Below are 26,882 nucleotides of genomic sequence, written 5' to 3'. Positions count from 1 at the left end.
CACAGCCCTTGGGCTCACAGGACAGTGCACACACAGCCGCCCCTGCAGGATGCCCTACAGCCCTTGAACACGCTGACTGACTCACAGGACACACCTCTCCTCAATTTTTCTTCCATTATTTAAGTAAAAACTGTTCCTAAAAGAGAGCAATGACTATGCTTCATCTGTCTTCACCCCTTTTTTTTAAATGAAGTGGTTTGAGGATGTCCTGTGGGTCAGTTGGGCTGTGAAAACCCTCTAAGAAAGAAGCCTAGGTTATGTACGAGCTTTTATGATATGTCAGGCCTGACACACCAACAGAGAGAAACATCAGGGTGCTTTAGTGCTAGGTCTCATGTTAGGCACAGATCACCCCTCTCCAAACACAAATCACATAAAAAAAATTACTTAAGAGTGAACTCAATCTATAAACTGTAGCGTGAAACTCCTACCCAACACACAGCACAAAATATAACAGGTAAAACTAAGGGAATTACTATGCAGCTATAAAAATATAAAGGACGTGTGGTTACAGCAAACAAGATAAACTGAGACAAAATCAAATTAAATGGTTCAAGTAGACTTGCCCTCTTTATTAGGAACTTTGTTTTTCTCTGAGCTTTTTGGCTATTTAAATTGTTTTTCTGATCGCATCAGGAAACAAGACAGTAGAGCCTTCTGTATATTGTAAGCATTACAATAACATACATATATTAGAAAAAAACCAAGTTCTTTCTCTAACATACAGAGTTCTTCACTGCTCCCAACAGAGAGTAAGAGCCTTCCTAACAGTCTAAATATACATTAAATTATCTGGAATTAAGGAGTAAGTGCTTTATAAATGAAAAACACATTTGTGACTGAAGTTTTTTGCTGTTACTTAAACTGTAATGAATGGAAGAATGTTCTAAACCACACTACTGCAACAAAACCAAAGCAAAACCCCAGTATCCTCCACCCCTCTAGAGGGCAAATTCAAACCATCTTTGTCATGAAATTGTCACCTGCAGTACATAAAAAGTTGTACAGACACTTGTGGTAAGCAAAGTTTCCATGTTTAATTGCTTACCTATAACAAGTAAAGCAATGAAAAATGGTAATTTAAATCTCACAAAGCAGTGCTACATTTGCAGATGAAATTAGAAGCAACTGAAAACTTGAAAAAAGACAAACTTTTGCTTTTTATCCTCCCTTCTCATCAACAATTCAACTAACATTTTTACTAAATTTCTAGAAGGAAGAAATCAGCCTAAGAAGATACACATGAGAAACAAGACTCAATATTACAGTGCAACACTAGTATATATAAAATTGAGTTTACTTACTTTATAAATAAATTACTCTGAAATCTTCTAATAAAAACCATAAAAGTAGTTTCTTTCACTGGAATTTGAGAGAGCTGGATTTTGAATGAAGAAATTTAAAAATAAAAAATATCTAATGAAAGATTAATAATCAAAACTATCAGTACAAGAATGAAAATATAAAAAATAAGACATCTTCCTTTCAAAAGAAGAAAATGCACAGAAAGGGAAGACAGGGCTTTGAAAACCTTGTGAATTAATTTTTTTTATGTTGAGGAAGATACTTAACAGATGCTGAAAATTTCCTTTCCAGTCCTGTTTCACATTAAGTAACTTCAAAAATAACCAACACCTTAACCTAAGTCCCTATTAAAATCCATTTAGAAGTTTAAAGAAACTGTTTTAAAAATATTTTATTGCTTCTGTGTTTGCATATCCCATACATACACAACTGGTAACATGAGATAGATGGTAACAAGATGAGAAGAGAAATGAAAAACCATTCATAGATCACCTGAATGACATCTAAAAGCACAGTGTCCCCAAACATGGGTAAATCCTCAGATTCTTCATTTCTCTTCCCTGTCTATTTTAGAGCCCCAAAAAATAAAATCTTGACCCTCATTCTAAACCAACTGGCAATTTCCCTGAAGTTCATTACCAATAAGTTAGTTCATCTGTTATTAAAAAATTAATCTAATTAATCTAAAGGCTGAGGTTCTACCAGAAGGCAATTAGACACCTTTTCTAATAGCAGTTCTGTTCTCTTTCCCTCAACTGTCCAAGTACTCAAAAGAATATTTTCTTCTCTCTCTGTGCTTGGTAGCTAACAGTGATATAAAGCTGCTGTTGAGGAGCAGTAGCAAGCACTACAACACCCAGAGAAGACACATGCAGCCACAACATTTTCACACACAATATGGCTTTATGAGTTAAACCTAATGGTCAGTCCACAAATTCAGTCATTTCCTTCAAAGAAGTCTGAAGTCCTATTTCCATGAGCATTATTAGGATAGAGTTGTTATTCAAGGATGAAAGACTTTACCTATTATAAAAATCACAACTGGAAAAGATGAAAGTTGATTTTTTATTGTGGTAGTTTATTTTCCCAGACCTGAATTGGTGTGGCCTCTTTTTAGCAGAGGATAAATTGCCATTACTATATTAAAGTAAGCAATAGTTACCTGACACTAATGTATGGGCAGATGCTGTGTGAGGCAGTTGTCAGTAGGAATCAGCAAATAGGACCTCTTAACTGCTGATTAGAAAAGCTGAGAATAGGTGCTATTTCAGTGTACACAATTCCTCCAGACATGTTTAAACATTTTTAAATTGTAAAGTTTACAGATGGATAGTACTGATGCCTTTTACATGCTAAAATTATTTGTATTTGTTTTTAAGCCACTTCTCAGTTGCCCTTTAAAATGAACACAATAAGGAACACTGTTGCTGTAGCTGGCAGCATTGGCTCTCACAGGGCTCTGGCAGTAACAGCACAAACTCCCTTAGGAGAGCAGCAACCCTAACAAGGAGTGAAACCTTGCTAACATGAAGACATTTTGATAATTTCACCCTGTGCAACCTGCCAATTTGCCTTATTAATCTTCTCAGTTTGCTCACAAACTCAGCTTGGTTTTGACACAAGCCAGTGAAGACTGGCTTTGGCCTGAGTGGGACCAAAGATAAGACAGCATGGAACACTTCTCTGCTGTTTAATTTGGGAGTTGACTTTATTACAAATTGTTTTCAAAGTGCTTCTAGTTAAAACTGTAGACAGGCTCAATCAAGTAAGCAGCAGTGAATGCCAGGCCAGGAGGCACAGAGCCACCAGCTGTCAGCCCAGCAAACCTGGGTCTGTGCCAAGCAGATGGATCAAGGCAGCCCTGGGCACGCTTGGCTTTTCGGTGCAGGGTGTTCCCCCTTTTGTACTGGCAGCAGTGAAGCTCATGAGGAAATGACAGAAGTGCCAGACCCTGAAGAGGAGTCACTGTGTGGCCTTGACCACCAGTGCCAAAGCACACCAGGGGCCCTCAGGTCACTTGGCCTCCCCGTCCAGATTTGGGGACATGTCAGAGCCACTATCACAGCCTGCCTTCCCAGGACCATGAGGGAACAGCTGGCAGGCAATGGAAACTTTCATTGGCAAATGAAACACTTTCACTGGTAAATGAAACACTTTCACCGGCAAATGCTTACAGCTTCAAGTAGGCGAGCCTGCAAGTTGAACTTGCAGAAACTGCCTGAGACAGTCTTTGCACAGAGGTCATAAAACACACATATCCTAAAACACTAATGACAAATCAAGAAGCAGACTGTATCAAAGCTCAAAAGAAATTCAGCAGTACAAAAAACCAAACTAAATACCAGCTATTTGCACTATTTAGCAGCTGTCTGTAAATAACAAAAGGTACCTAACTAGCGTGCTCAGTTAAATTTCAGCAAATTCTTCATGACTTAATTCTACAGATATTGTGATTGTGCTTCTTTATTGGTGACTTTGGTACACTCTCCTCATGTTTCTAATTAGGACTTTGAACAAGAACAGACACTGTGCTTCTCTGACACACAACTGGAGGAGACATCCCATAAGCTCTGGAATGCTAAGAGAAAGACCATTTCCAAAATCCTTCCCAGGGTTCACACACTGAGCAACAAGACCCTGGCAACAGAATCAATGTCACAGAGATTAAATTAGGCATACAGTGCAGATAACTAGTAAAGCTAATAACCCAAATAGTCTCTTATTGAATCCTGCCAATTTAATTTAAGGTGCTCTCTAATAATCTCAGGTATGAATTATAAGCTTGAAAGAATCAACCTTGCAGGAAGATGTAGCCTGAAGAGTCAATTCCTCTTTACCACCCTTTCTTTTACCACAGCTGCCCAGACTTTAAGGCCACCCTACTTATCCTGCATGCAAGTACAGTATCCAGAGTTCTTCCTTATCATCCAGCCTCACTCCACAGCTCAAAAGAGCAACTGTACTTGGGCTATAGCAAAAGGTGACATAGGGATACCCATTTGTGCTAAGTTTGCAGAGGACACACATAAGATAAAAATGCATCTATTTGGTTCTTAACAATTACTTCATTAGGGTGCAGCTTATGCGGCGAGTAATGAGCCACACACATCTCCCAAGCATCCACAAAGTGCACAGCAATTCCTGAGAACATTTTCCTCATGACAGAATCAAGCTGAAAGGAATACCAGTCACTGTTGAAGAGGCTCACTTCTGGCCCAAGCTCCTGAACGTTGGCGGTTCTGATGATGATGGAAGTCTTGGGGCTGCGGTCCAGCAGCTGGAGAACGGCTCTGCGGATGTTCCTGAGGCGCCGGATGTACACTTCCACGGGGAAGGTGCTGAAGTGGGACCAGATGGTTATGGCCACCACGGTGTTCCTGCCGCCCACGATGCTGTTGAGCTCGTTGGTGATGTAGCGCAGCTCGCTGCTGAACACCGTGGAGAAGCGGATGGGTGGCCCGTGGCAGCGGAACTTCAGCAGGATGTTGTGCTTCAGGTCCACTGACATGAAAGGGCCCACGTTCTTTGGGCTGCCCAGGTTAAATTCCACCAGGTCTGAAAGCCCAGGAGCAAGCGTTAGTGAAAGACGGCACAAGAACTTCAAGCTGTCAACAAGATGCTTGGACCACAGGGCAAAGTAGATAAGGAAATCTGAACATATTTCAAAGAACTCTAAAACTAAACAGAAGGCGAGCATCTTTTTGAGAGTGGAGTTTATGGCTGTTGAAATCTGCAGGACAGTACATTTGGATTTCATAAGGCTGCCAATGCTTTTTTCAAGTTTCCCAAACTATTTTCTTCTCTCTTGTAAAAAATAAGTTTTCCAGATAGTCATGGTTTACTCTCTGAATCCAGGGTTCCCAAGATCCCTTTTAGCGATTTTAGGACTCCAATAAATTTAAAGATTACTTCAAGTTGTAGGAATTAAGGCAGTTCCCAAGAACCCTTCTAGCAATTTTAGGACTCCAATAAATTTAAAGATTACTTCAAGTTGTAGGAATTAAGGCAGTTCCCAAGAACCCTTCTAGCAATTTTAGGACTCCAATAAATTTAAAGATTACTTCAAGTTGTAGGAATTAAGGCAGCTCAAAGACTGTATTCCAACACAACTGAAGTAGTTCAGGGGAAAAGGATGACGGAGGCAGGAATATTTAATTGTCTACTGAAATTCTTCTACTTATAATGATGAATAATGAATAATGAAAAGCACCCCAAAACCTATATATATATAGCAGTGGAGGTGTTTTAGGACTCCAATAAATTTAAAGATTACTTCAAGTTGTAGGAATTAAGGCAGCTCAAAGACTGTATTCCAACACAACTGAAGCAGTTCAGGGGAAAAGGATGACAGAGGCAGGAATAATTGTCTACTGAAATTCTTCTACTTAAGTAACTTGAATAATGAAAAGCAGCCCAAAACCTATATATATATAGCAATGGAGGTAATTTGCTTCTTCATTCCAAAATTTCTCCTGTGACTGGGATGCTGCAAGGTCTTACAGAAGCAACTCAAGTGATATCCTGCCATGCCTCCCGGCATGGCCACCTTAACTCATGACCACAGCAGCAGTCCTGTTACAAGGACAACTTTGAAGATACCTGGTGGCCCCATTTACAAGGTCTACATGTTTTCAATGTCTGCTCAAACATTTGACCATCTGCCAGGGCTTCTGATGAGGTTTTACCTTTCCTCTTCCTTTGTTTTGTCACTGTCACTCAGTAAACCAGCTCTGTATCTGACATGTGAGAAATAAGGCTTTGTAAGTGTCCTTAAGGACAAAGCTAAATTTAAAAAAAATTACCTGGAACAAATGCTGTCAAATATTCAAACCACTGCCTTATTGTAGAGTCTCCAAACAAGTGGATGACTTTTCCTTGTAAGCATTCAGTTATATCTTCTGATTTGTTAAAATTACGGATCCAATGTGATCTGGACCTCCACTGGTCTTCATAATAATAACCAGAAGGGGAAGCTGTGGGATCTTCAGGTCTGTCCATACTGCTTGAATCTGTAAGAGAAAAATCCTTTGAAATTAACATGCAACCAAAGCAGCCTCTATAATCTTCACTGGCATGTAGTCAGCAACTGCTGACAAGAGCTGGGTGGCCGATTGTAGTTCAACTTGGTTTACATTAAACGGTATCCTTGCCGCTAATGTAAAAGCGTATCTGGCACCTTTCTCCCTGCTCAGTGGCGGGTGTTTGCCCGGCAGACAGGAGCGGAGGCAGGGATTCCAGCGGAGCATCTTCCCTGTCCTGCCGCGGATCCCAGCGCCTGCCGCGGCGCACTGCTGCTCTCCAGCGGCCGGCCTGCGCACGGCAGCGCTCACAGAAACAGCCAAAAAACCCGAAATAAACCCACCAAAACCCCCAAACAGATCCCCAGAAAACTACTCATACGGAATAACACATACCTCGGCACTCTGGAAGAGTTAAGTCTGAACCATAATGCCTCCAAATCCAGAAAATGCCAGAATTTAAGCTATGACCAAAAAATGGTGTATGTGCCCTTTGAATATGAAAATTATTATCCAATTCCATGGATTTTGTATGTTCTGTCTGCTATCTAGCCCATTTCCCATTTACTGCCTGGGAGCAGCTACACATCAAGGAACCTCTGTTCCATAGGATGCCTTTTTGCCTTTTTAACTTGAAGTAGTTGAGCAATACCTTGCAAGCAAAGGTATCAGGATTACAGGAGATTACTGGAAGAGAAACTGCAATCTCATGGTTATATCAGCCAAATATTGTCATATTTCTCTTAGTAACCAGGGTGAGATTGTACATCAAAGTTCTGTAAGGCTATTTCAGGTTCCTCCTTTGCCATTTGTGTATTCAAATACCTCAGCTGAACAAGCATGGAGATCTTCCCCAGCTGCATGGAGCAGACACCTCCAGCTGTCCAAACACTTCTACTCATCTTGGGGTGGAGACTGCTAAGAACAGTCCACGCCCTGTCCCAACTTACAGCTGATTAATAAAGCACACCTTGCCGTGGGCAAAATCATGCCAGGGACTGTTCAAATGATGTAAAAGTACAAGCACCAGAGTTTCAGAGCCCAAAAGCATCCTCTGGTAGATGCTTCATTGTAACACAGAGCCAACCATAACTATCTTTCCTAATAAGCATTTTTAATTGCTCTTTTTCTATTCAATATCCTCTGCATGTTATATTAGTAGATGTTAACCTTAGAGGTTAGAGGATGCTAACATCCTTAGACCTCACAGGGACAATAAAAAGCAAACTATTATTACGTTTGTATAACACAAAAAATATAATCACAGAACAAAGCTATCAGAAAATTCTGTCTCTGGATGATTATTTAAATCTGACAGCAAGAATAAGGAAGAAAAAGAGAACCCAGCTAATAATGTGGATTCATCCAATACCTATAAACAGGAGAAAGGAAAAAAATGCTTTCACATGGTCATGCGTTTAAAGGCTAATTCAGAATGTGAATTCACAACTTGAGTTTTTTTCATTCTAAGTTTTGATGCAAAAGCAATTCAATTTTTTACCTTTTAGATGGATTCTTATATATATATATATATATATATATATATATAACAGTGGTGCTAGAACAACCTTTTGGTGCCCCACAGTAAATCAGCATTTCAAGTCTGTGTATAGTATCATATCAGATTTGGCCCAGAATTCAGAATTGGCCCTTACTTTGAGATTTTATAAAAGAGAATAAAAGCTCCAATCTGAAGTTAAAATACAAGGATAGAAATAAAAACTTGTATTTCAGAAAAAGGTTTTAAAAAACTTGATCTATATTTACCACCACCCAGAAAAACATCTAAAAAAAGAACCACAGCAGAACAATGAGTTTGTGTGTTTTATCAGTTCTAACAAATCCACACATCCACTAGCATTATACCAATGAGTTCAGTTTATTTATTCAGGGACTACTGTACTTGAAAGGAATTTCCCTGAGGAAATGTGCTACACCTATTAACCCTTTTTAACCCAGCATTAATTGTGAGGACATTCTAGGCAGGCCTTGATCATTCTTAGCTCCCAGAAGAGAAGTGACAATCAAATATTGAATTTGCAGCAGTTTCTGTCAGGAAACATACAGGATAAAAAAAGCAACAAAAAGACATCAGATAAAGGATCTGGACAAAGAAAAGAGGTGGAGGGTAAAATGCTGCAAGCCTAGGAGCAGAACCATATTTTTTTAGTGAACAATAAAACTAAAAGCAAGAAATGCTGTAAGTTGCCTTCTACTCAGACTTTATTGCTCAGGTCAGTAACTCTCCCTTAAAAGTCTGTTATAACCTTACAAAAAAAATGAAAAGTTTTCATTTAAGAAATAATTCTCTGTGTGTCACATTTTATGCAGACTTTTTAGGAGCATAAAAAGCATGCTTTTGGATGTGAATGAGATAAAACCTCTAAGTTCATTTTAGTACAGACTGTCTTTGTTTTGTTCTTAGAAAGGGCACAGAACAATTAGGTTCTGGTTCAGAACTGTAGATTCTAACATCCCGTGGTAACACAAATTATAGCAATACTTAAATGCAAGTTATCAAAATCTGTTAGACAACATTCTTAACAAAGAAAGAAATTAAGAAACAGCACACAGCTGTTTTCATTAAATTGAGAGTTTGATGACCAGTTACTCTAAGACATTTTACACTGTGAGTAAATGCTAGTGGAAATAAAAGACATTTTTGGCAAGAGAACAAACTTCTCTCTTCTTTTTATTTCTTTTTTTGCTAATAATCCCATTTATGTATGTAATTTCAGAAAAAATTTCACTATTTCTGAACTTGTATTAAAGTTAACACCCAAAAGCCATAATCATCATCTCAATAGAAATCTGATACTGATTTTTTTGCCATGCTAAAAACAAACCCTAATTATTATTTGATGCCTGTTGTTCTTTTTATAAATTTAATTATGAATTACAAACAAGAATCTTATGCAGTTCGCCTTACCTGTAAATGCCTTGGCTTTTACAATGACTGAATCAGGTCCACTGGGGAGTATCGGCCTTTTGATATTCACGTCACTTCAACAAAAAATGAACACAGCAATATTTGTATAAGTTACTGTGAAACTTGAAGGTAATATTAATCTAATTTCTTTTCTTACTCCACTTCAAATAAACACACAGAACTACAAATTTTTACTCTTAAGTTTACTCTACTTCCTATAGCTGGATTCATTCCACATTTACTTTGAGACCACCATTGCTATTCTCGATCCAAATTCAAAATTTCATGGCACTGACACAAATCTTATGCAAGCTTGTACTGACACAAATCTCAATAAAGCATTCAAGCTGTCAGAGGTCTGCAGGAAGCTTTTGGGGATTTGCCCCAAAGATGTTCCCAGCTTGCAGAACTTCTGGGGACAAACTACTGCAGGGGTACAGGGCCACAGCAGCAGCTCCCAGCTGACTTGTTCTGTCTAAGATCTTGTTCTGTCTTTTCCTAGTGTTTTGAAGAGAATACTTGTCTTTTTTTCTCCATTTAAGAAATAAGTTATTTGGAATTTCTTTAAGCCACTTTGGTCAAGGATCTCAGCTGAATGAGACAAACAAATAATCAAAACTAAACCAAGAAAAACACCTTTCCCATTCCCATATGGAAACATCATCAAAAAATATAAGCTATATTTTACTGGTGGACTGGCAGAGACACAGAAAGTCAAAAGACCCACTTACAAACTTGATATGGAAGAGCCAAAAAAAACCCCACTGATGCTTACTTTTTATTTCTGGTCTTGGTTATGAACACGCATACATACTTTCCTAAATTACACTATTTGGAACTGCTACCCTAAAATCTTTCCCAATTTAGACCTCAAGTGAACATAGTGCCAAAAGACTTTCCTACAACATCTTTGTTGGACAGCAAGGCATTAGCCTACAACTACAACTCTGACACTACACAGTAACTAATTTTATCTAAATTCTGCTGTGTAATTTCATACAGAAGCAGTTCTGTCACACATATGCAGGCAATAGGAGATGGTTTGGGTTTTTTTTAATGCTGACTGCAGAAATAAAATATGACTGTGAAACTAATTTAGTTTGACACTTGAAATAACATGCAAAGATCATTTCCATTTGCATGGGTATTGCTCAGCAATTTGTTCTACCAGGTGTTTCCTTTATGAAAATTTTTTCTAAGATTTGAAAGTCATATTGAACAACAAGGAACACATTTAAGAAAAATTTTGATGAGGACAAAAACAATTGGTAATTTCTGTAAAAATGAGCCTAAAACCCAGATCCTTTTTGGCTAGTTTAAATTTGGCCAAAAATGTTTCTCAAAGCATTGTTATTAATATTGCAAGTGTAGGTACGGAAACAGAAAATAAGGAAACAGTCCCCCAAACCACCACCAGATTTAGACAGCATGCTCTTGTGAAATTCAATAGGGTTGAATTAAAAGTACAGAAAGAGAACTACATGCCAAGTTTCTTTAAGACTGCTGTCTAAGATTCTTGCACAGCTGAATGGAGGAGAACAGACGATTCAACAACTAACACCATACATCTGGTCCTGCAGATACACTCCTCCTCTAAGACAATGTGTCATATTTAAGCAATAGGCTAACGTTTGTATAAAATAAACCCAAACAAAACAACTTGACTGAATATATATAAATTCAACAACATACAAACCTTTGGAAAAAGAGGCTTTCCTCTTGTGTCAGAAGGCCTTTCAGATATCCACCTTTGGCATGGTTGATTCGGCTGGCACAGGACAGTTTTTGAGGCTTGTAACAGAACCATGGCTCACCCGTGTAGAGATCTGTGAAGTTACAGACTGGGAGACCTCCAGGCAAGCAAACATTGCACTCTGTAGTCTCTGAATACCTCCCAGACTTGAATGAGCTTTTGAAATAGACTCTGTCTGGCCTTTCCTCTCGTAAACGCAGGAGGACTTGGATTGCTTCACTCGGATGGACAAGTGACACAGAAACTTTGACCTCTCCTGGCCAAAGCAAGGTAAAGAAGACTTTGTAAAGGCCATTATAGCAATCTACAATCCTTCCTACTGCTCCAGCTTTCAGCGCAGGAGAGTGAATTCGTGCTAGTAAATAGTCTCCACCATACTGCTTGGGTTTTCCTTGGAAATCCTTCATACGAACGAGTACCTCTAGCTGATCACCCACCTTGAAGAACCTGTTGGGTTCCACAATCACAAAGTCACTGTGTGCGGGATCAGTGCTTTGTGCAAAGGCGATTTTGCCATCAGGGGGCTTTGGCCACTGTATTGCAGCAAGCAACGATTCCTGCTCCGCTTGTTCCCTTTTGGACAAGGTCTGCTGCGTGTACCCACAGTAAGGCTTCCTGGTGGTTTTGTCTTTCTGTGCCAGAGAATGCTGGACATTGTTTTCTGTTATCCAATTCGATCCTGAAACTGTGTCATCATCCAAGTGCTGGGGAGAAAAAGATTACCTGAAGCTGTGCTATGAAATGAAACACTGGGAATAATGGATACTTTGTCAGGAAATTATCTCAAGAACCAGGCTTTGCTTCACAGACCTTTGAAGCTGAGCAAATGAAGCAACTTCACTAGAAGACCCACATCTAGTACTTTGACCATGAGATTTCTAAGGAAACAGGTGGGCAGCCTGTAGTTATTGTGCTTTGGCAAACAAGCATTTAAAGAGATTACATCCAACGTATGGCAGTGTTTCAGGTACCAGTACACTCTCCAAATATCAGCAATGTGAAAAAAAATGGCAAAAGGTTGCATGAGTAAGTTATAACTCCTGTTTCCTTTTCTTCTGCAGTAACATTTTAGTCTTGGAGCAACATGAGTTCCAATTAGCTACCCCATGTAATGCAAGGAAATGCATGCTTCCCAGTATTGTAGAGGTTGAAAGAAATAAAAGAACAAAATCCCAGACCCACCTGGGAAAATGAATTCATGAGCCAGTTGGCCAGCAAAATAGTGTAGGACAAGCTAGGACTAAACAGGCAAAAAACCTGCTTGTTTATTTATAAGATTTTAAAATCTATATACAGCTTCTTCTAGCAGCAGGCAAAGCATCCCCTAATCACACAAGAGTTTAAAAATTAAAATACTTAAATACAAAACTAGACTAAGAGAGAGGTCTTCTGGTGCAACTTGATAAAACTGTATTTTGTGAAAAAATATCAGTGTCCAAAACTCTATTTGCATCTAAATGACTGCAGATACCATCATCTTAATGACATCACATAATTTTGCAGGTTTGCATCAGGAAAATTTTAAAAATAGCACAGTCTAAGACTCCAGAGGTACTCATGAGACTTCTAATCACCAAATTAAGAAAAACCCCTTCAAATACACACAAAATCAGCAGCTAATGAGCAATTAATTACTAGGTAAATACAGTAGGACTTATCCATAGTTCTATTTCATGAAGTAGGAAAATAGTTTTTCAAGCAAAGATTAAAATTATACAGTGTACCATTCATGTAGCATCAGATGATGTGCTCATTTAGATTTGAAAGATTGCTAAAAAATTCAAACTACATTATTTGAAATCTTTAAAAATACCATTGTACTTACCAATACCAGTGTTTTTCCATTTACTTCCTCCTTAACTAACTGCTCAGTAATATACTAAAAGCCACAGCACTTTATTAAAGTCTTATTCATTGTTACAAACCTTTCTTAGGCCATGGAAATATCAGCAGTGTCTTAAAATCATTTGAACCACATGGAGATACAACATATTTATTTAGAAGAAAGGTAAACCTAACAAGCAATAGAAACATATAGGCTTTTGAAGTCTGAGACATAAATTGGTTTTGGTCAGCCTTAGAGTAAAAGGATGAGCACATGAGGATGTAGAAGGGATACACAAAATCTTCTTTGTTTGATATCTAAGTTAACTGTAAAACCTGAAACTGTAAATTGCTACACTGTAGCTCTAAAGCATAAATTGACATATATCCCTCCATACACCAGATGTTAACATCACAATAGAAGCTTTTGCTTCAGTTTCATATTCCCACCCAGGATTTAATAAATTTTCCCTGAAGGCCATAATTCATAATAATTTTTGTTTTCCATCCCAGCAAGCCAAGCTGCAGCAAGCCAAGCTGCAGATGTATGTTGCACATTACTTTTATTAGTCCAGTAAATTTCAGCCAAAGCTGAGAGTGAATCTCAGGCACAGTTTGACTTTAAATCTTGCCTACATACATTCTTGAATTAAGCCAAGTTTCTCTTTTTGGATATCTTCACAACTTCTTCCCATCACTTGCTCATGCATACATATATATATAAACACAGCAAATACTGCATGGAAATATTTTTAAAAGTTAGCGATATTTTTAAAAGTTAGCGATATGCATGCATACATATATATATAAACACAGCAAATACTGCATGGAAATATTTTTAATAGTTAGCAATATATTTTGATGTATCCAATAAGCCAGCAACAATGTCTCAGCAAAAATATTTATGTATTTTCCTAAAGAGGAGGGGAAAGGGAGAATATGTGTTATGATTAATTGTTATTTTCAGTGTAAATGCCCAAGAGAAAGTTTCTGGTTTTCAGTTGGTTCTTCAGGTTGGTGGACATGGGAAAAACAAATCCTTTCAAATTAAGAAGAGATGGTAATCTAAAACAGCTTAAAAATGGATGTATCCCTAATTTTAATCTTCTATAAATTTCCTCAGGGTTTTTTCCTTTCTGTCAGAGGTGTAGAGATGCCATTTCTGCCCTAGCTAGGCTTTCTGAAGTCTTTCCAGAGGCATACCTATATCTTTCAGTGGGAAAGGGGCAGAGAACACCAAGCCAACAAACTCATTCAGAAAACAAAATATGGTTTGAGATCTCCAAATCAGTCCACATACACAGATTTTTAGCAGAGCATAAGGCCAAAGCTCTTCACTTGTAGGCAGCTGAGAACAAGGACATGCACTGTCACTTCAACATCTCCAGGTTATGCTCCACTAAGCAGAATAGATCATACCACAAATATTTCCTCAGCCTATCTTCAAAGGGCCTGAGGGGGAAGATCCATGAGCTTAGAAGCAGAGCTTCTTCAACAACCTGAAGGACCATTCTTTCTCCAGCATCCTTGTTCATCTTTACAGCCCTCTTTCAAGCCCAACAGGACCCTGTATTGTTGCAGAATTATAAGCTTATGTGTGAAAATAAGCTGGACCATGTATGCTATTCACAGGAGAAAATATTGCACAGATTCTCTTTGCCAGTAAAGGCAGAAAAAGCTTCAGAGTCAATTAATACACCAAAGATTCCTGACTGGAATATAAAAGCTTTCCAAACCAATCTTCCTTTCTTAAGTGTTTCCCAGGCTCAGCTCCAAACAAGTACTTAAGTTCTCCTGCCCCTACGGATACACAAGGCCTGCTCTGAGGAAAATAATTAGTTTCGTTTGTCCCCACCCCATTTCCTACTCCCTCCTGGCATTTCCAAATCTCTCTGTTGTTATACTGAGACTGTGCAGAATGGAGGGCTTTCTATTGTAGTTAGTAGCTAAACTAAACAACATTTCTTTATGAAAAGCAGATAAAGAGGATTTCTCAAGAGTTCTCTTCCTTTATGACAGAGATTCTTTTAGTGTTCATTACAGGCTCCATGTTGGATAACACCTGCATTGCTTATTTCCATGTGTACTCCATTCAAGGTGTCATGTATCTTAAGTGCAATTCCCAAGGCGGGTTGTTTGTTTGTTGGGTTTGAGGGTTTTTTTAATTGTGTGGGAGGAGTTAGTTTCATTTTTTTTGCCTTTTTGGGGTTTTTCTGTCTTTTTTTAATTTACTGCATTTTGAAGCTAACCAGGACCCAAATGTGACCACAAAGTAATTTAATGGCTATCTGCCAAGTAACACAGGCAGAACAGAAGAGATTACGTGGCAGTTAAGCACAAATAAATCCACTAGCAATTCCTGCATTAGAGATGTCATAAAAAGGCAAAAAAGGAACATGTACTTTTATGAGAACTAATGGAAGTTTCATTAGTTCAGCTCATCTCCTCAGCTTTTGGCATTCTTACCGCCAACTAGACAAAAAATATACACAACACATAGATTAACCCAGGCAATAATGCTCTCAAAGATATTCTACATGGTAACAGAGTACTTGGGAAGATCTGCAATGAACACCTGTGTGGCAGCAGCTCTCTGGCCACAGAGAGCAGGTACAGGCCTTCCCAGGCATTTTCCCTGGGGAAGGCTACGAGAAGCTGTGAGAAAGCTCAGAGAAATAATTAAAACAATACTTATTTCCACTTGCTGCACCTGCTGCTAGGCAAATGTAGAATGTGTTACGGAGATTTTTTTACCAAAGGGTGGTGGTGTTTTGGTTGGTTGACCAATGAGGTCAAAGCTGTATCAGACAGGCTGGAAGGAGTTATGGGTTTCTTAAGAATATAGTATGGAAGAATAAAGCAATAAATAATAAAGAATAAAGCAAGAAGGTTCAACCTTCTACATCACAGATTCAGTGCTAATTACACTCGTGTCAGGGAGACAGACCCCTGCATCAACACACGTGTCCTGAGTTAAACACCACAGTGTAGGGGGCTGATGAAAATGTTGAGTATTTCCATTGCTGCTGAAAAAGGGGAACTCCACCTCAATGCCCAGTATCTTCCACCAGCTGTTAACTCCTGCCTTGGGCTGAACACCTGCTGCAAACCTGAGTATGTCACTGTCACTAGAGCAGGAAACAACACAGGAGAGTCCCAGGCAAAAGGCACAGTGGGGAAATAAAAGTTCCAGGAGATAGCATCTGAATCTGAACAAATATCAATTCCTGAAAGGTCAGTCATCTTATATTCAGTAATTTTATACTCCAGGTACTTTATTTGTTGTCTGTGACAGATATGAAATCAGTTCTCTATCATTACCATCTCACAGCACTGAGTGGCTGCTCTAAGTGTCAAAAGCCAGTCTTCAAAAGCCATCACATGGCAGTCAAATGTTCCAGAAATAATTGGAATAAGATAAAGTTATCTTTTGCAGGCACCTGCAGTTTAGCAGCAAGGATTTAAAACTTTGTTACACAGTTATTTTGTTCAGTTTCAGCTATCTGATTTCATACTCTCCTGGCAAGAAACTTCCCTTCTCCCCACAGACTCTCTTCCTAGGTGCTTTTAAATAAAGTACCATTCACAACCAAGCCCAAAGTGTTTCTGTCACCCTAAAGGCCACTGGTACAAATACATAAACCCTCCTGCATCCTGAGAGCATGATGTTTGGGCAACATCCTGATACTTCACAAAATATTACTCTACATTTTATCTTTCTGGCCATATTCACATAAAAAAATTCTAATAAAATAAAACCACATTTCTTCTGGTACTATATGATCAACCATGTGATCTCAAAGGAATAGTTATTCCATAATAAAAAGCAAAGTAAATAAGCTGGCTACCAAACTTTTTGTGAACAGCTTGTTCAGTTTTTTAAACACAAGGTAAGAAAAGTAAAATCCTTACATGGGTATGACTACTGGGAGGGTGTTATCAGTAGTTTAAGAAATTAAGAGAAAACATTCCAACATGAAAAGATATAAAATCCTAAAACAAAAAAAAAGGGACACTATCTGACAATTGCCTTAGATCTTGAGCTTTAGCCAGCTAGGTTGGATGATTTAGGGATGAGAAGTATGTCTGATGCATTTACAAACACATTCTCAACAGTAACCAACAATAAGCTCTGCTTCCAGAGCCTGAACAGATTTGGTTACAGATATTCTGTGAAAGCTTTATAAGATATTTTTCAGGCTTTGAACTCTGACTGAAAAGAATCAGCATAAATACCTATATTAGACTGCCTGGAAAACTGAGCCAAGACAAATACAGGAGCAGGTCCATTCAGAAAAGTCATGACAACAGAAAGGGTTAGAGTTGCATGTTACAGTGTCAAGATTTATCAGCAACACAATACTTAACTGAGGTTAGAATAGCAGTAAAGGGCAACAAAGCCACAAAGACACTTATCATGGACAGTGGCCAGAAAAAGCACAGAGCAAACACCCAACCTGCATTTTCCATTTCACTCTCAAAGCACTGCCAGAGCCCTTTAAGAAATGCAATCTTAAAATAGAAAGAAAACAGTTTAAGATTCTAAATATCAACACTCCTCAGGCAACATCCTAGGTCAAAACCCAAAACAAAATAAAACCACAGAAAGAGAAAACAAAAGCTACCTCCTACAAACAAAATGGATCATGCTAACTTGAACCAAAAGTGCATCAAACACAATATTTTGATTGCCAATAGTATTTAACAGCAGGTATATGGGAAAACAAAACAGATCAAACATGCTGTGCCATTTCCTCTTGTACACTTAACACACTTTCTAGCACTTTATGGTTTAGATTTCTTAAACATTAGGGTAAACATCTTAAGATCTAGTATCCCCTAATGGACTTTTCTTCTGTGCATTCATACAAATTTTTTTAATATATGCATTTAGTAACTACAAAGACTTACTGCAAAGGCTTCTGCAGCTTTGCTGCAATCCCTAAAAATATCCCTGCTTCCTTTAAAATCAGCATCTGCAGTTTTTATTTAATGTGTCCACTAGTACTGGAATATGTAACAAACACTCATTCTTGAGTTATTGATCCTGAATCACTTGTGGTTTTAGACTTCCTAAATGTCTTCCTTACCCTTACATGATCCTCTTCCAATTCAACTGTATTTTGTGTGGGGGCTTTACAGCCCCTCTTTTCTCTTTGGGATCATTTCATTTGGGCATCACTAGCCAGGAGGAAGGAAGATTCTGCAAGCAGCATATACACAACTAAAAAGCATAAAGCACTTACTGACTGGCTGACATGCACAAAGGACAGCTATAATTTAACAAGGTGTTAGGCTAAGCATTACAATGCTCACCCACCAAATGCAGCACTGGAAGGCCTGACCAGGCAGGCAGCCAGTGGGCAGGGTCAGCCTCCAGGGCTCCTGCAGAGATCCTCATCCTCCTTGACTTTAATCTGGCGAAGGCCTGACCAGGCAGGCAGCCAGTGGGCAGGGTCAGCCTCCAGGGCTCCTGCAGAGAGATCCTCACCCTCCTTGACTTTAATCTGGGGTTACTGACTAAGCAGTTTGAAAGTACCTCTGCACTGAAGTGATAACTAAACTGAAGAAATATGCAAGACAGACACAGCAGAGGGAAAAAGGGAAAAGTAAATAAAAATTGCATCAGTACAGGCCGGAGATTAACGAGGTAGTGACAGCTCTGCAGAAAAAGACTTAGGGATTGTAGGAGACAGCAAACTCGCCATGTGTCAGCAGCACAGCATTGTGGCAGAGAATTAACTGGATCCTAACCAGATGATTGAGCAAAGTTAGAGTTTTCCTCAACTTGACCATGGTGAAGTCACACCTAGAACACTGTGTCTGGTTTTTGGACAACCCACACCAGAGTAAAGCTGGCAAGACCAGCTAAGAACCCTTGAGATGCTTGGACTGGAGTGACACTAAGGGAACCAAAGCATCTTTTTTTCATTCTAGAGAAGACCAAAAGGGAGCAGTCTTCCACTAACCACGTGGGAGTCATAGAGGAACTATTAGAGCTAAAGAGAACCTATTAAAGTACACTCTAATAAGATAAAAGGCAACTTACCTTTTGCACATAAGGCAAACATTCCTCCCTCTAAGAGGGATGCAGCATTGCAACAGGCTGCCTAGGTAGGTTGTGAAATATGAGTGTACTGAATACAGTCAAAAGTCAAAATACCCTGTTGCAATCCAAGCTAACTCTGATGCTAGCCTTTTTAGGAGGGTGTTGGATTAAATACCTCCAGACATGCCTTCAACTATGAATTTTCTGTGATTCCAATTCATAGCTAAATGCTGTCAGTCAGACAATTCTAACCTCACACTCAAAAGCCAATAATGTTGCTCAAGCCATCTTGGAGAAGAAACAGGCTCCACTTACCTCTAACTGAAAAAAGTTATGGACCAGCACCACAACAGCCAGCACTGCCATGAGCAGGCAGAAGAGCTGCAGTCTGAACGAGTCACGCCACATGGTCCATTCGTGCATTTCCCTCCCATGTTACACCTTGCCATGGCTTCCATTTGCCACAAACATGAATGGCATTTCGGCTCAGCAGAGTACAAGAGAATTCAGCTGACTTCCACTTGATTCCTGCAAGTACATTTATAAAAAGTGCATTAAGTCTCAAAATGTTACTAGAATTAAAGTCAAGTTTTGCACCAAAAGCTTACAAATGGTGGGGCAATAACTAGTACAATAGAACAATCAACACAGATTTATTTTTTTTAACTAATCTGAACAGCATTGTCTATCGTGTTACATAATTCTCTTGGATCTGCCAAAGCAAACCCTTATCAGAAAGCTGGTCTCACCTGTAGTGGATACCAAAAACAAAGGCAAAAGAAGAGTGCAAGATTTCATTCTGGCAATCAAAAAGACCAAAAGAAATAATCACCAACCTATTTATCTGTTAGGCCACACCACCACTATCCAGACATTACCAGACTGAAACTGAAATTCGTGGGTTTGGACATCTGCCACTAACTTTTATAGCAGAAACTTCTGGGTTTCAACATCTCCCATTAACTTTTATAGCAGAAACTTGCAGGTTTAGACATCTCTCATTTACATGTTTACACATTCTCTTAAGTTGTTATTAAACACTGTTTTTGAAACAACTTTGGATAAGCAAGGTAAAACTTATTTCCTCCAGTTTTCCGCTTGGGAAGAAGGGAAAAATAAATCAATTGTAGCATTAAAGAGGAGATACCTAAGAGAGTCGAGAGCACTAAAATTTAACTTCATGCATCATCTATAACATCTTCCCTGATTTGCTTTTTTATAATTCCTTTTATTTCAGGTACTCATATGCAGCTCTAGAAAATAAAAAAAATAAACTTCTGGAAAGAATACAATGTGTTGGGATTCAGTGTTTCTGGTTCTTTAAATCTAATAACAGTACTGTCTTTCATAAACTTTAACTTTCATACAATATCATTCCTTTAAGGTTGCTTGATGACGGATCTACTATAAAATCACAGACTTAACAGCCACTGATAAAGTTCTCAATGCTTGTTCAGAATGACTCTTAAACCTTCCTTTCTTTCTGAGAAGGACAATTTTGATGCAGTCTTTTTGCAAGCAAAAAGGGCACCATGCTTACAGAAGCTCTAAACTTGGAAACAGAAAACAGATGGCAAGGAGAGGCACTCAAAAGACAGCAATCTCTCCAAACCCAATATCCTCAAAGCAGCATTACTCATACAACCATGCACCAAGTGCAACAACATAATCAAATGATTACATAAACTTTGTATAACTTTCTATAAATAGTATAACTGAGAATTTATACAATTAAGATAATATAAAACATAGTACCTATACTTTTAAGACTATACGAAAAATGCTGTGTAAATTTAAATGAAACAATGATATATTAAAGATCAAGATTAAAAAATGAATCCAGACTAGAAAACTGAAAAACATTACTGGTATAACCAGGACAGCCTCAAAATAGACCACACATCAAATTGCTTTACAAGGATTATAGGGATTATAACTTCAAATGCTTTGCTGAGAATTAGAGAGATTGTATTTCTGACCAATGAACTAGCATTGAAAGAGCAAGACATCCATTAAAGTGAAAGCATCAAAATGCCACAGAAACACAGCTTTGCTGGAACAGTTCTGCACTAATATGAAATTCGCATAAAACAGAACCTTGGGTCATAACTTGATACTAAATAGACCTAGAGTACATGAAAATGCTAATTTAAGGACATACATGTCCATTTGAGGAAGAAAAACAAATACATTAGACAAAACCAGAATTTTCAATTCTGTTACTGAGAATTCTTTCCACATCATGAAAAGCACAAGACATTGAAATTCATATGCCTGAAGTTTCAGATGTAATTTCAGATGCCTAAAAATACCGCAAACGCTGTTCCATACATTTTTATTCAAAGTTTTCTGTATTCTGTAGATGCCAGATGCCCTAAAACATTTAAATGTATAGGTTTAGAGCTTTCTTTATGCTAAAGGCTTACTATACTGTCAGTTTCATCACAATTGATCCCAATCATTTTTTGTATAAGGGAAGCCCATAAGTACACCAAAAAGCCTTAGGACTTACCCAACTCCTGAAATGTTCTCTGAAGCCATCCACACAAAAGGCCAGATAACCTTGGAAAGACTACATTAAAAAATAAATACATCTGTAGAAATACACACAAGTATTTAGCAAGAAAATTTATACATTGGTTTGCTTACAGCGGCACAAAATAAAACGGCAGTTACGACTTTTTACCTGTAAAATCACTTCACTTTCTACAATGACTCAAGGATTTTGCTGAGGTATTTTATTCTTTTAAACTTCAATGCCATGCACTTGAATTTTCTGCTATTTTTTTCTACAATGACTCAAGGATTTTGCTGAGGTATTTTATTCTTTTAAACTTCAATGCTTGAATTTTCTACTATTTATTGCTAAGTATTACTTCTCTCAGCTTTGTTCCACGTTACGAACTTCAATGCCATGCACTTGAATTTTCTGCTATTTTTCTAAGTATTACTTCTCTCAGCTTTGTTCCATGTTACCACAAGCCCCACTTTACCCAATGTTAAAAACAAAAACGGATTTAAAGACAATTTTATGAATACGTCATCAAATTATGCCGCATGCTCCATCACAGGATTGTTGCTTGGGGTTTTTTTACAAGTTGTCAATTACTGTCAGCTCTCTAAGCCAGCAGCGTTACAAAGGCAGGTATGAGCGCAGCCTCTCCAAATTCTGTCACGCAAATCTCCAAGGCACAGAGCAGCCGCTGCCTCTGGCGATGCCCAAACCATGTCACTGGGGCACAGGGGCTTGATGCTCGCCTGGCTGCCAGCACGGAAAAAACAGACTTGCTGCTGTTTTTCGCAGATTCCGCCCTGGTCCCCGGGGCGCTGGCAGCCGCCAGCCCGCTGCTATTCCGGGGACAGCGCCGCAGCCCCCGCGGAACACGGGAGCGGGCACGCACCCAGCAGCCAGGGACGGGAGCAGCGAGCAGGAAGCACCGCTGCCGGCAGTGCGACCCGCACACCTCTGCTTTATTGCTTCCAAGGTACTTTTTAGGATGGGCGTCCCCGGGGAGCGGCACACGGCAGCCCCCGGACCGGCAGGAAGCACCTTCAGCCGCCGCCTCGCTGCACCCCGAGCGGCGCGGGCAGCGCGGCCCTGCGGGCGGGCGGACCCGGCCGCGGCCACGGGGGATCCGAGCAGGGCATCCGCCAAACCCGGCCGGCGCTCCCCCGGGCCAGGCGGCGGCCTCGCCCCCGGCCCGGAGGCGCTGGCTGTAAAAGCCCGGCTCCCGCCGCCCCTCCCTCTGCCCGCCCCTCACACGGCAGCGGCGGCTGCCGCGCCTCCGCCCGCCCCGCCCCGAGACCGGCTCTGTGCCCGCCGTGGCTGCCGCAGCCTCTGTGCCGACAAGGGGCAATGAAAAGGGAAACAGGCACAAAACCCAGCAAAAACAACACCACCGTCCCTGTAGTTTTTGAGCCGCCGCAGGTGCAGCCGAAGAAAGCAGGATGTGGGGAGGGTGGCGCGGAGCCAAGCGCTATGGCCTGGGTGGCATCACCATGGTCCCCAGCCAGGGGAGAAGGCTCTGACACCAACCCGCAGAGCAGCCCAAACGCTGCCGAGCCTGACGGCGAACGCAGCAGGAAGCAGCAGAGACAAGGCTGTGGAAAGAGAGTCTGGACCCAGAGCAGCTGCAGGGGCTGAGCGGGGAATACAGGCACTGCCCAAGCAGAACCGGACAAACGCAGCTGCACTGAGGGCAGCACTTCCAAGATGCTCGATGAGGACACGCACACAGTCACTGCTGAGCTTTGCGCCCTGCGCCAGAGCCGGGTGGCACTTTCAATCTGCAGCGCATCTGCAATTAGTTCTGTAAACACTGCATAAGTTTGGGAATGCCAAAACACTCACCTGCCAGAAAGTTCTTTGTATGAATACAGTTTAAGAGATTGAGCTTATTTTTCCTAAGGAATATGTGGGTTGCTTAAAACCAGAAACGAGAGAGAGCAGCTGAAATATTCTTGTGAACACAGTATTTTAGCCATTAGAAATTGCCTTCTTCTGTCTTCTGCCCCAGCCATAGCTATTTTGAAGAAGTGGTCTTGCCTCTATTTTTCTCCTTTCTGCCTCTTACAACAGTGGTTACCTGGTAGAGATAGAAAGCAAAATCTCAACAGGCACCAGCTTTTATTTCTATTATACACTGTAGGTCAAGAATTGAAGGACATCTATCTGGCTGTACAAGCAGAGCACATTAAAAAGACAGCATTTTGAAAGATAATTAGTACTGATTTTTCCCCCTCTCAATATGCAAAGCCTATCAGTTCTATAGCAGTCTCATTTGTCTTCACTCTTCCTTCATGAGCCATGCAGTGCATCAAATTCCCCTAGAAACTCTGCAGCTCAAAGTGCAACCTAAGGCAAAACTTGTGCACCAAATTCCAAGCATTATCCTATCTCTTAATATATCCTAAGTGATGTTGGGGTGAAGGTATGGAAGGTGACACCAATGAGAAAACCTGTCACTTCTAAGGAAATAGGTACTGCTATGCTATCTTTTGACACATTTTACATTTCACCTCCCCTCAGAGATGGGAAGTGATCCCCACACCACTTCTCTCCACAAATTCTTCAGTTATCATTATGGTTAGTCTTGATGAAGGCCTAATAATGAATGAAATATGCCTTTCTAATCTTTAACATGGTAAGCCCTTTTGCACAGAGGCCAGAAACCAATTACTCTGTGTTTGCCCCCCCTACTCTACCAAAAGCCCCCTGTAAAAAACTGTTTGGATTATTTGACAGTCAATGGCATAGTGAGGTCTGTTCCACCTCATCACCCTGCAACATCTAAATGGCATTAGTGCCAAAAGAAGAACAGCCTAAGAAGCTGTTGCTCACCTTACATCCCTCCTTGTTTATCACACCAGGAGCACTTGCCAGTTATTTTGATTTGAGTACAGAAAGCTGGATAATGAAAATAATCAGTCTTTCCTTATTTTTTTCCAGAATTATATGCAGTAAGATGAAGTTATACTGGGCCCTTGGCCCCATTGTCCTTCTCTCTCTTATCTACAAAAAAATAATCAATAAAACACAGTGGTTTTGATAATATATATGGGACTACTGAACCAATTCTTGATTATAGGCAAGTGTTGAGGAATGTTTTGGTTTGCTCCCTGAGGCAAACTAAAACCTGCTTTTGTGCTGAAGAATGGTGAGATTTAACAAACAATGCATGGGACAGTCTGCAAAGAGCACAACCCACACTGTTCCCTTTCTATAGACACCTTTGATCTGTCTCCTTTTGCTACATTACCCTTCTATCATTTCTCCAGTCTTTTTTCCCTTCCACAATCATCTGGGTCTGGTACTTCTGCAGTTCTTAGAACAGCAAGTTTCACACTCATCTTGCACACAAGTTCAGCATGGCCCCTGGTTTCAGGCATAACAACAATAAGATCTATTTAACTGTTAGAAAAACTCTTTTGCTGACCTGGTGCCATCCAGATGGTTTTCACATCATCTAATGCTTTAAAGGGATAATGCTTTTGTTAGAAGAATCATCTTACAGCTTCCTTAAGTCCTTCTCCAAAAGGTTACAGAGAAGCTCTCCTATAGGCATCAGCCTTTCCATGAACCTGCCTCAAGCAGCTGTGCTGCATTCCCACCCCAGGGACAGGCAGGAAGGAACACAGGTCTCCATTTCTTCCAGGTGGCTCTGCTCACCTTTGGGACTAAGAGAAACGCTTCCTGGTCTTCCTTTCTACTTCTCCACCAGACAATGGACATGGCCACAGCCATCTCAGCCATGGGCTGCCCAGAATAGATCTTGCCACTTTAACGCTGACACTGCTACACCAAAGGAAGAAAGCATCAGGCACATAGGAATATGAGAAAGCAGGTGAGACAAAGGTAGTAAAATAATCCTACTAGTAAAATAACACCTAGTTCGTGTGCTTAAAAATTTCCATATCTGTGAGTGAAGCCAAAGAATCAGAGACCAACAGGAAAACCAATCTGCTGTAAAGCTACTGAGCCTGGAAATGAGTAAGCTGCAATGAGGGGAGGACAAGTACATCTCTATCCTGGAGAGTTCAACAGTACACAACAGCTGGAGAGCCAGTCTGGGCTCCAATACCACATGCATGTGCCCAAAACTTCAGGTTGAAGGGGCTGTAGGAACTACTGATGGAAAGAAGAAAAGTGAATCCTGGTTGTAGAGCTTCTCAGTGTCTCCTGTTTCTCCCCAGGTCACCCAGACTCTAAAGCATAAGCAGTAGTAAGCTGCTCAGCACATCTTCCATGCACTTCCCACACCAGAAAACATGCTGCTAATGCTCAAGGGACTGGATAACTTCAGCTGGTGTAACAATGGATAGGAAGAGATTTCCCAAAGGCTGCTGCTTGAGTGCAGTTTAGCACAATGCTAAGCAAACATCCCTGACTGCTAGACTGCTGCTCCCCAGAGCAGTACATTGTCTGAGAATTTTTTAGGCTTTTCTAATGGTTTATGGCTTTCAGTCCAACACATGAAGACTTTAAACACAATGTGCCAGATTTTACATTTTCCAGAGCATTCTTTATGATCACAGGCTTCTCAATTTTCACAATTTAAAGCATCTTAGAAGTCAGAGGCAACTTGTTTGATTTGGGCACCCTGAGCACAATTTTCTGATATTCCTTCCCTTGGTGAACATCATCTTGCACGTACCAGAAGGAGCAGCTATAGTGGTTGTGGATGAAATAGAGGTAATTTTCTTCACAGTGGCTGTGGTAGGTCTGTGGTTGATTTGTGCTGAAAACAGTGTGATAACATAGGGCTGTTTTAGCTACTGCTGAGCAGTGCTTGCAGAGCCAAGGGCCTTCCTGCTTCTCACACCACCCCACCACCTGGGGGCTGGGCTTCACAATAAATCCTAGCATAGGTAAGGACTTTCAGCCCATAAAATTAAAAGTAACTATTTCCATTTGATCAAAATGGACTCATCCACTAGCCATCCCTTTATTTTCCAAATCTAGCCAAAGATTTTAAGGTCTGATATTATTACAAATATGAATAAAAACCCGGGACTAGAGTGAACGCAAAATGCTATGGTTACTATCCCTACAACACACAGCACTTAAAACTTACCAGTACAGCTGTAAGGCCTTTAAAAGAAAAGGCACTGCTCTTCTATTTTCAGATCTGAAGTGGAGTTGCTTTAGCTATGCCTATTCTTGATTTTTAAATAGAGTCCTGGAATGAGGTGGAAAGGAGCTTAAAGATCACCTAGTTCCAACTCCCTTACCATGGGCAGGGGCATTCCTGCCCATGGCAGAAACCAGACCAGATTGCTTAATGCCCCATCCAACCTGGTCTTGAACACCACCCTAATAGTAAATACCTCCATAGAAGAGTCCCACTTAAAAAAAAAAAAATCTTTTCTTTGGTGTCATGAAGTAGAAACACACAGTAAAGAATAAGAATTTAAAATGTCTACAAACCTCCACGTGTTACAAGTTAAGTGAAAACAAGTTAGCTATGTTGTTTCAGTTTTGTTGTTTTTCTTTTAAAGTAGAAA

The 26,882-nt window shown here is 40.0% G+C and overlaps 1 protein-coding gene across 1 annotated transcript; it reads right to left on the bottom strand.

The window, feature by feature from the left end:
- Positions 1-538: 538 nt before the first annotated feature.
- On the bottom strand, positions 539-21,583 carry NXPE3 (neurexophilin and PC-esterase domain family member 3). Its single transcript, XM_039732773.1, has 7 exons — positions 21,565-21,583; positions 21,391-21,450; positions 19,194-19,406; positions 10,949-11,709; positions 9,253-9,326; positions 6,108-6,314; positions 539-4,860 (listed from the first exon to the last, which is right to left on the bottom strand). Exons 3-7 carry the CDS (start codon positions 19,299-19,301, stop codon positions 4,310-4,312), a joined length of 1,701 nt encoding a protein of 566 aa, XP_039588707.1. The 5' UTR covers positions 19,302-19,406; positions 21,391-21,450; positions 21,565-21,583; the 3' UTR covers positions 539-4,309.
- Between the last annotated feature and the right edge of the window lie 5,299 nt (positions 21,584-26,882).

This window comes from Passer montanus, unplaced genomic scaffold (assembly GCF_014805655.1).
Source record: "Passer montanus isolate IOZ18808 unplaced genomic scaffold, ASM1480565v1 scaffold80, whole genome shotgun sequence".
Taxonomy (NCBI): Eukaryota; Metazoa; Chordata; class Aves; order Passeriformes; family Passeridae; genus Passer; species Passer montanus.
The sequence above is the reverse complement of the archived record's forward strand: the minus strand, read 5'-3'. Positions and strand labels throughout refer to the sequence as shown.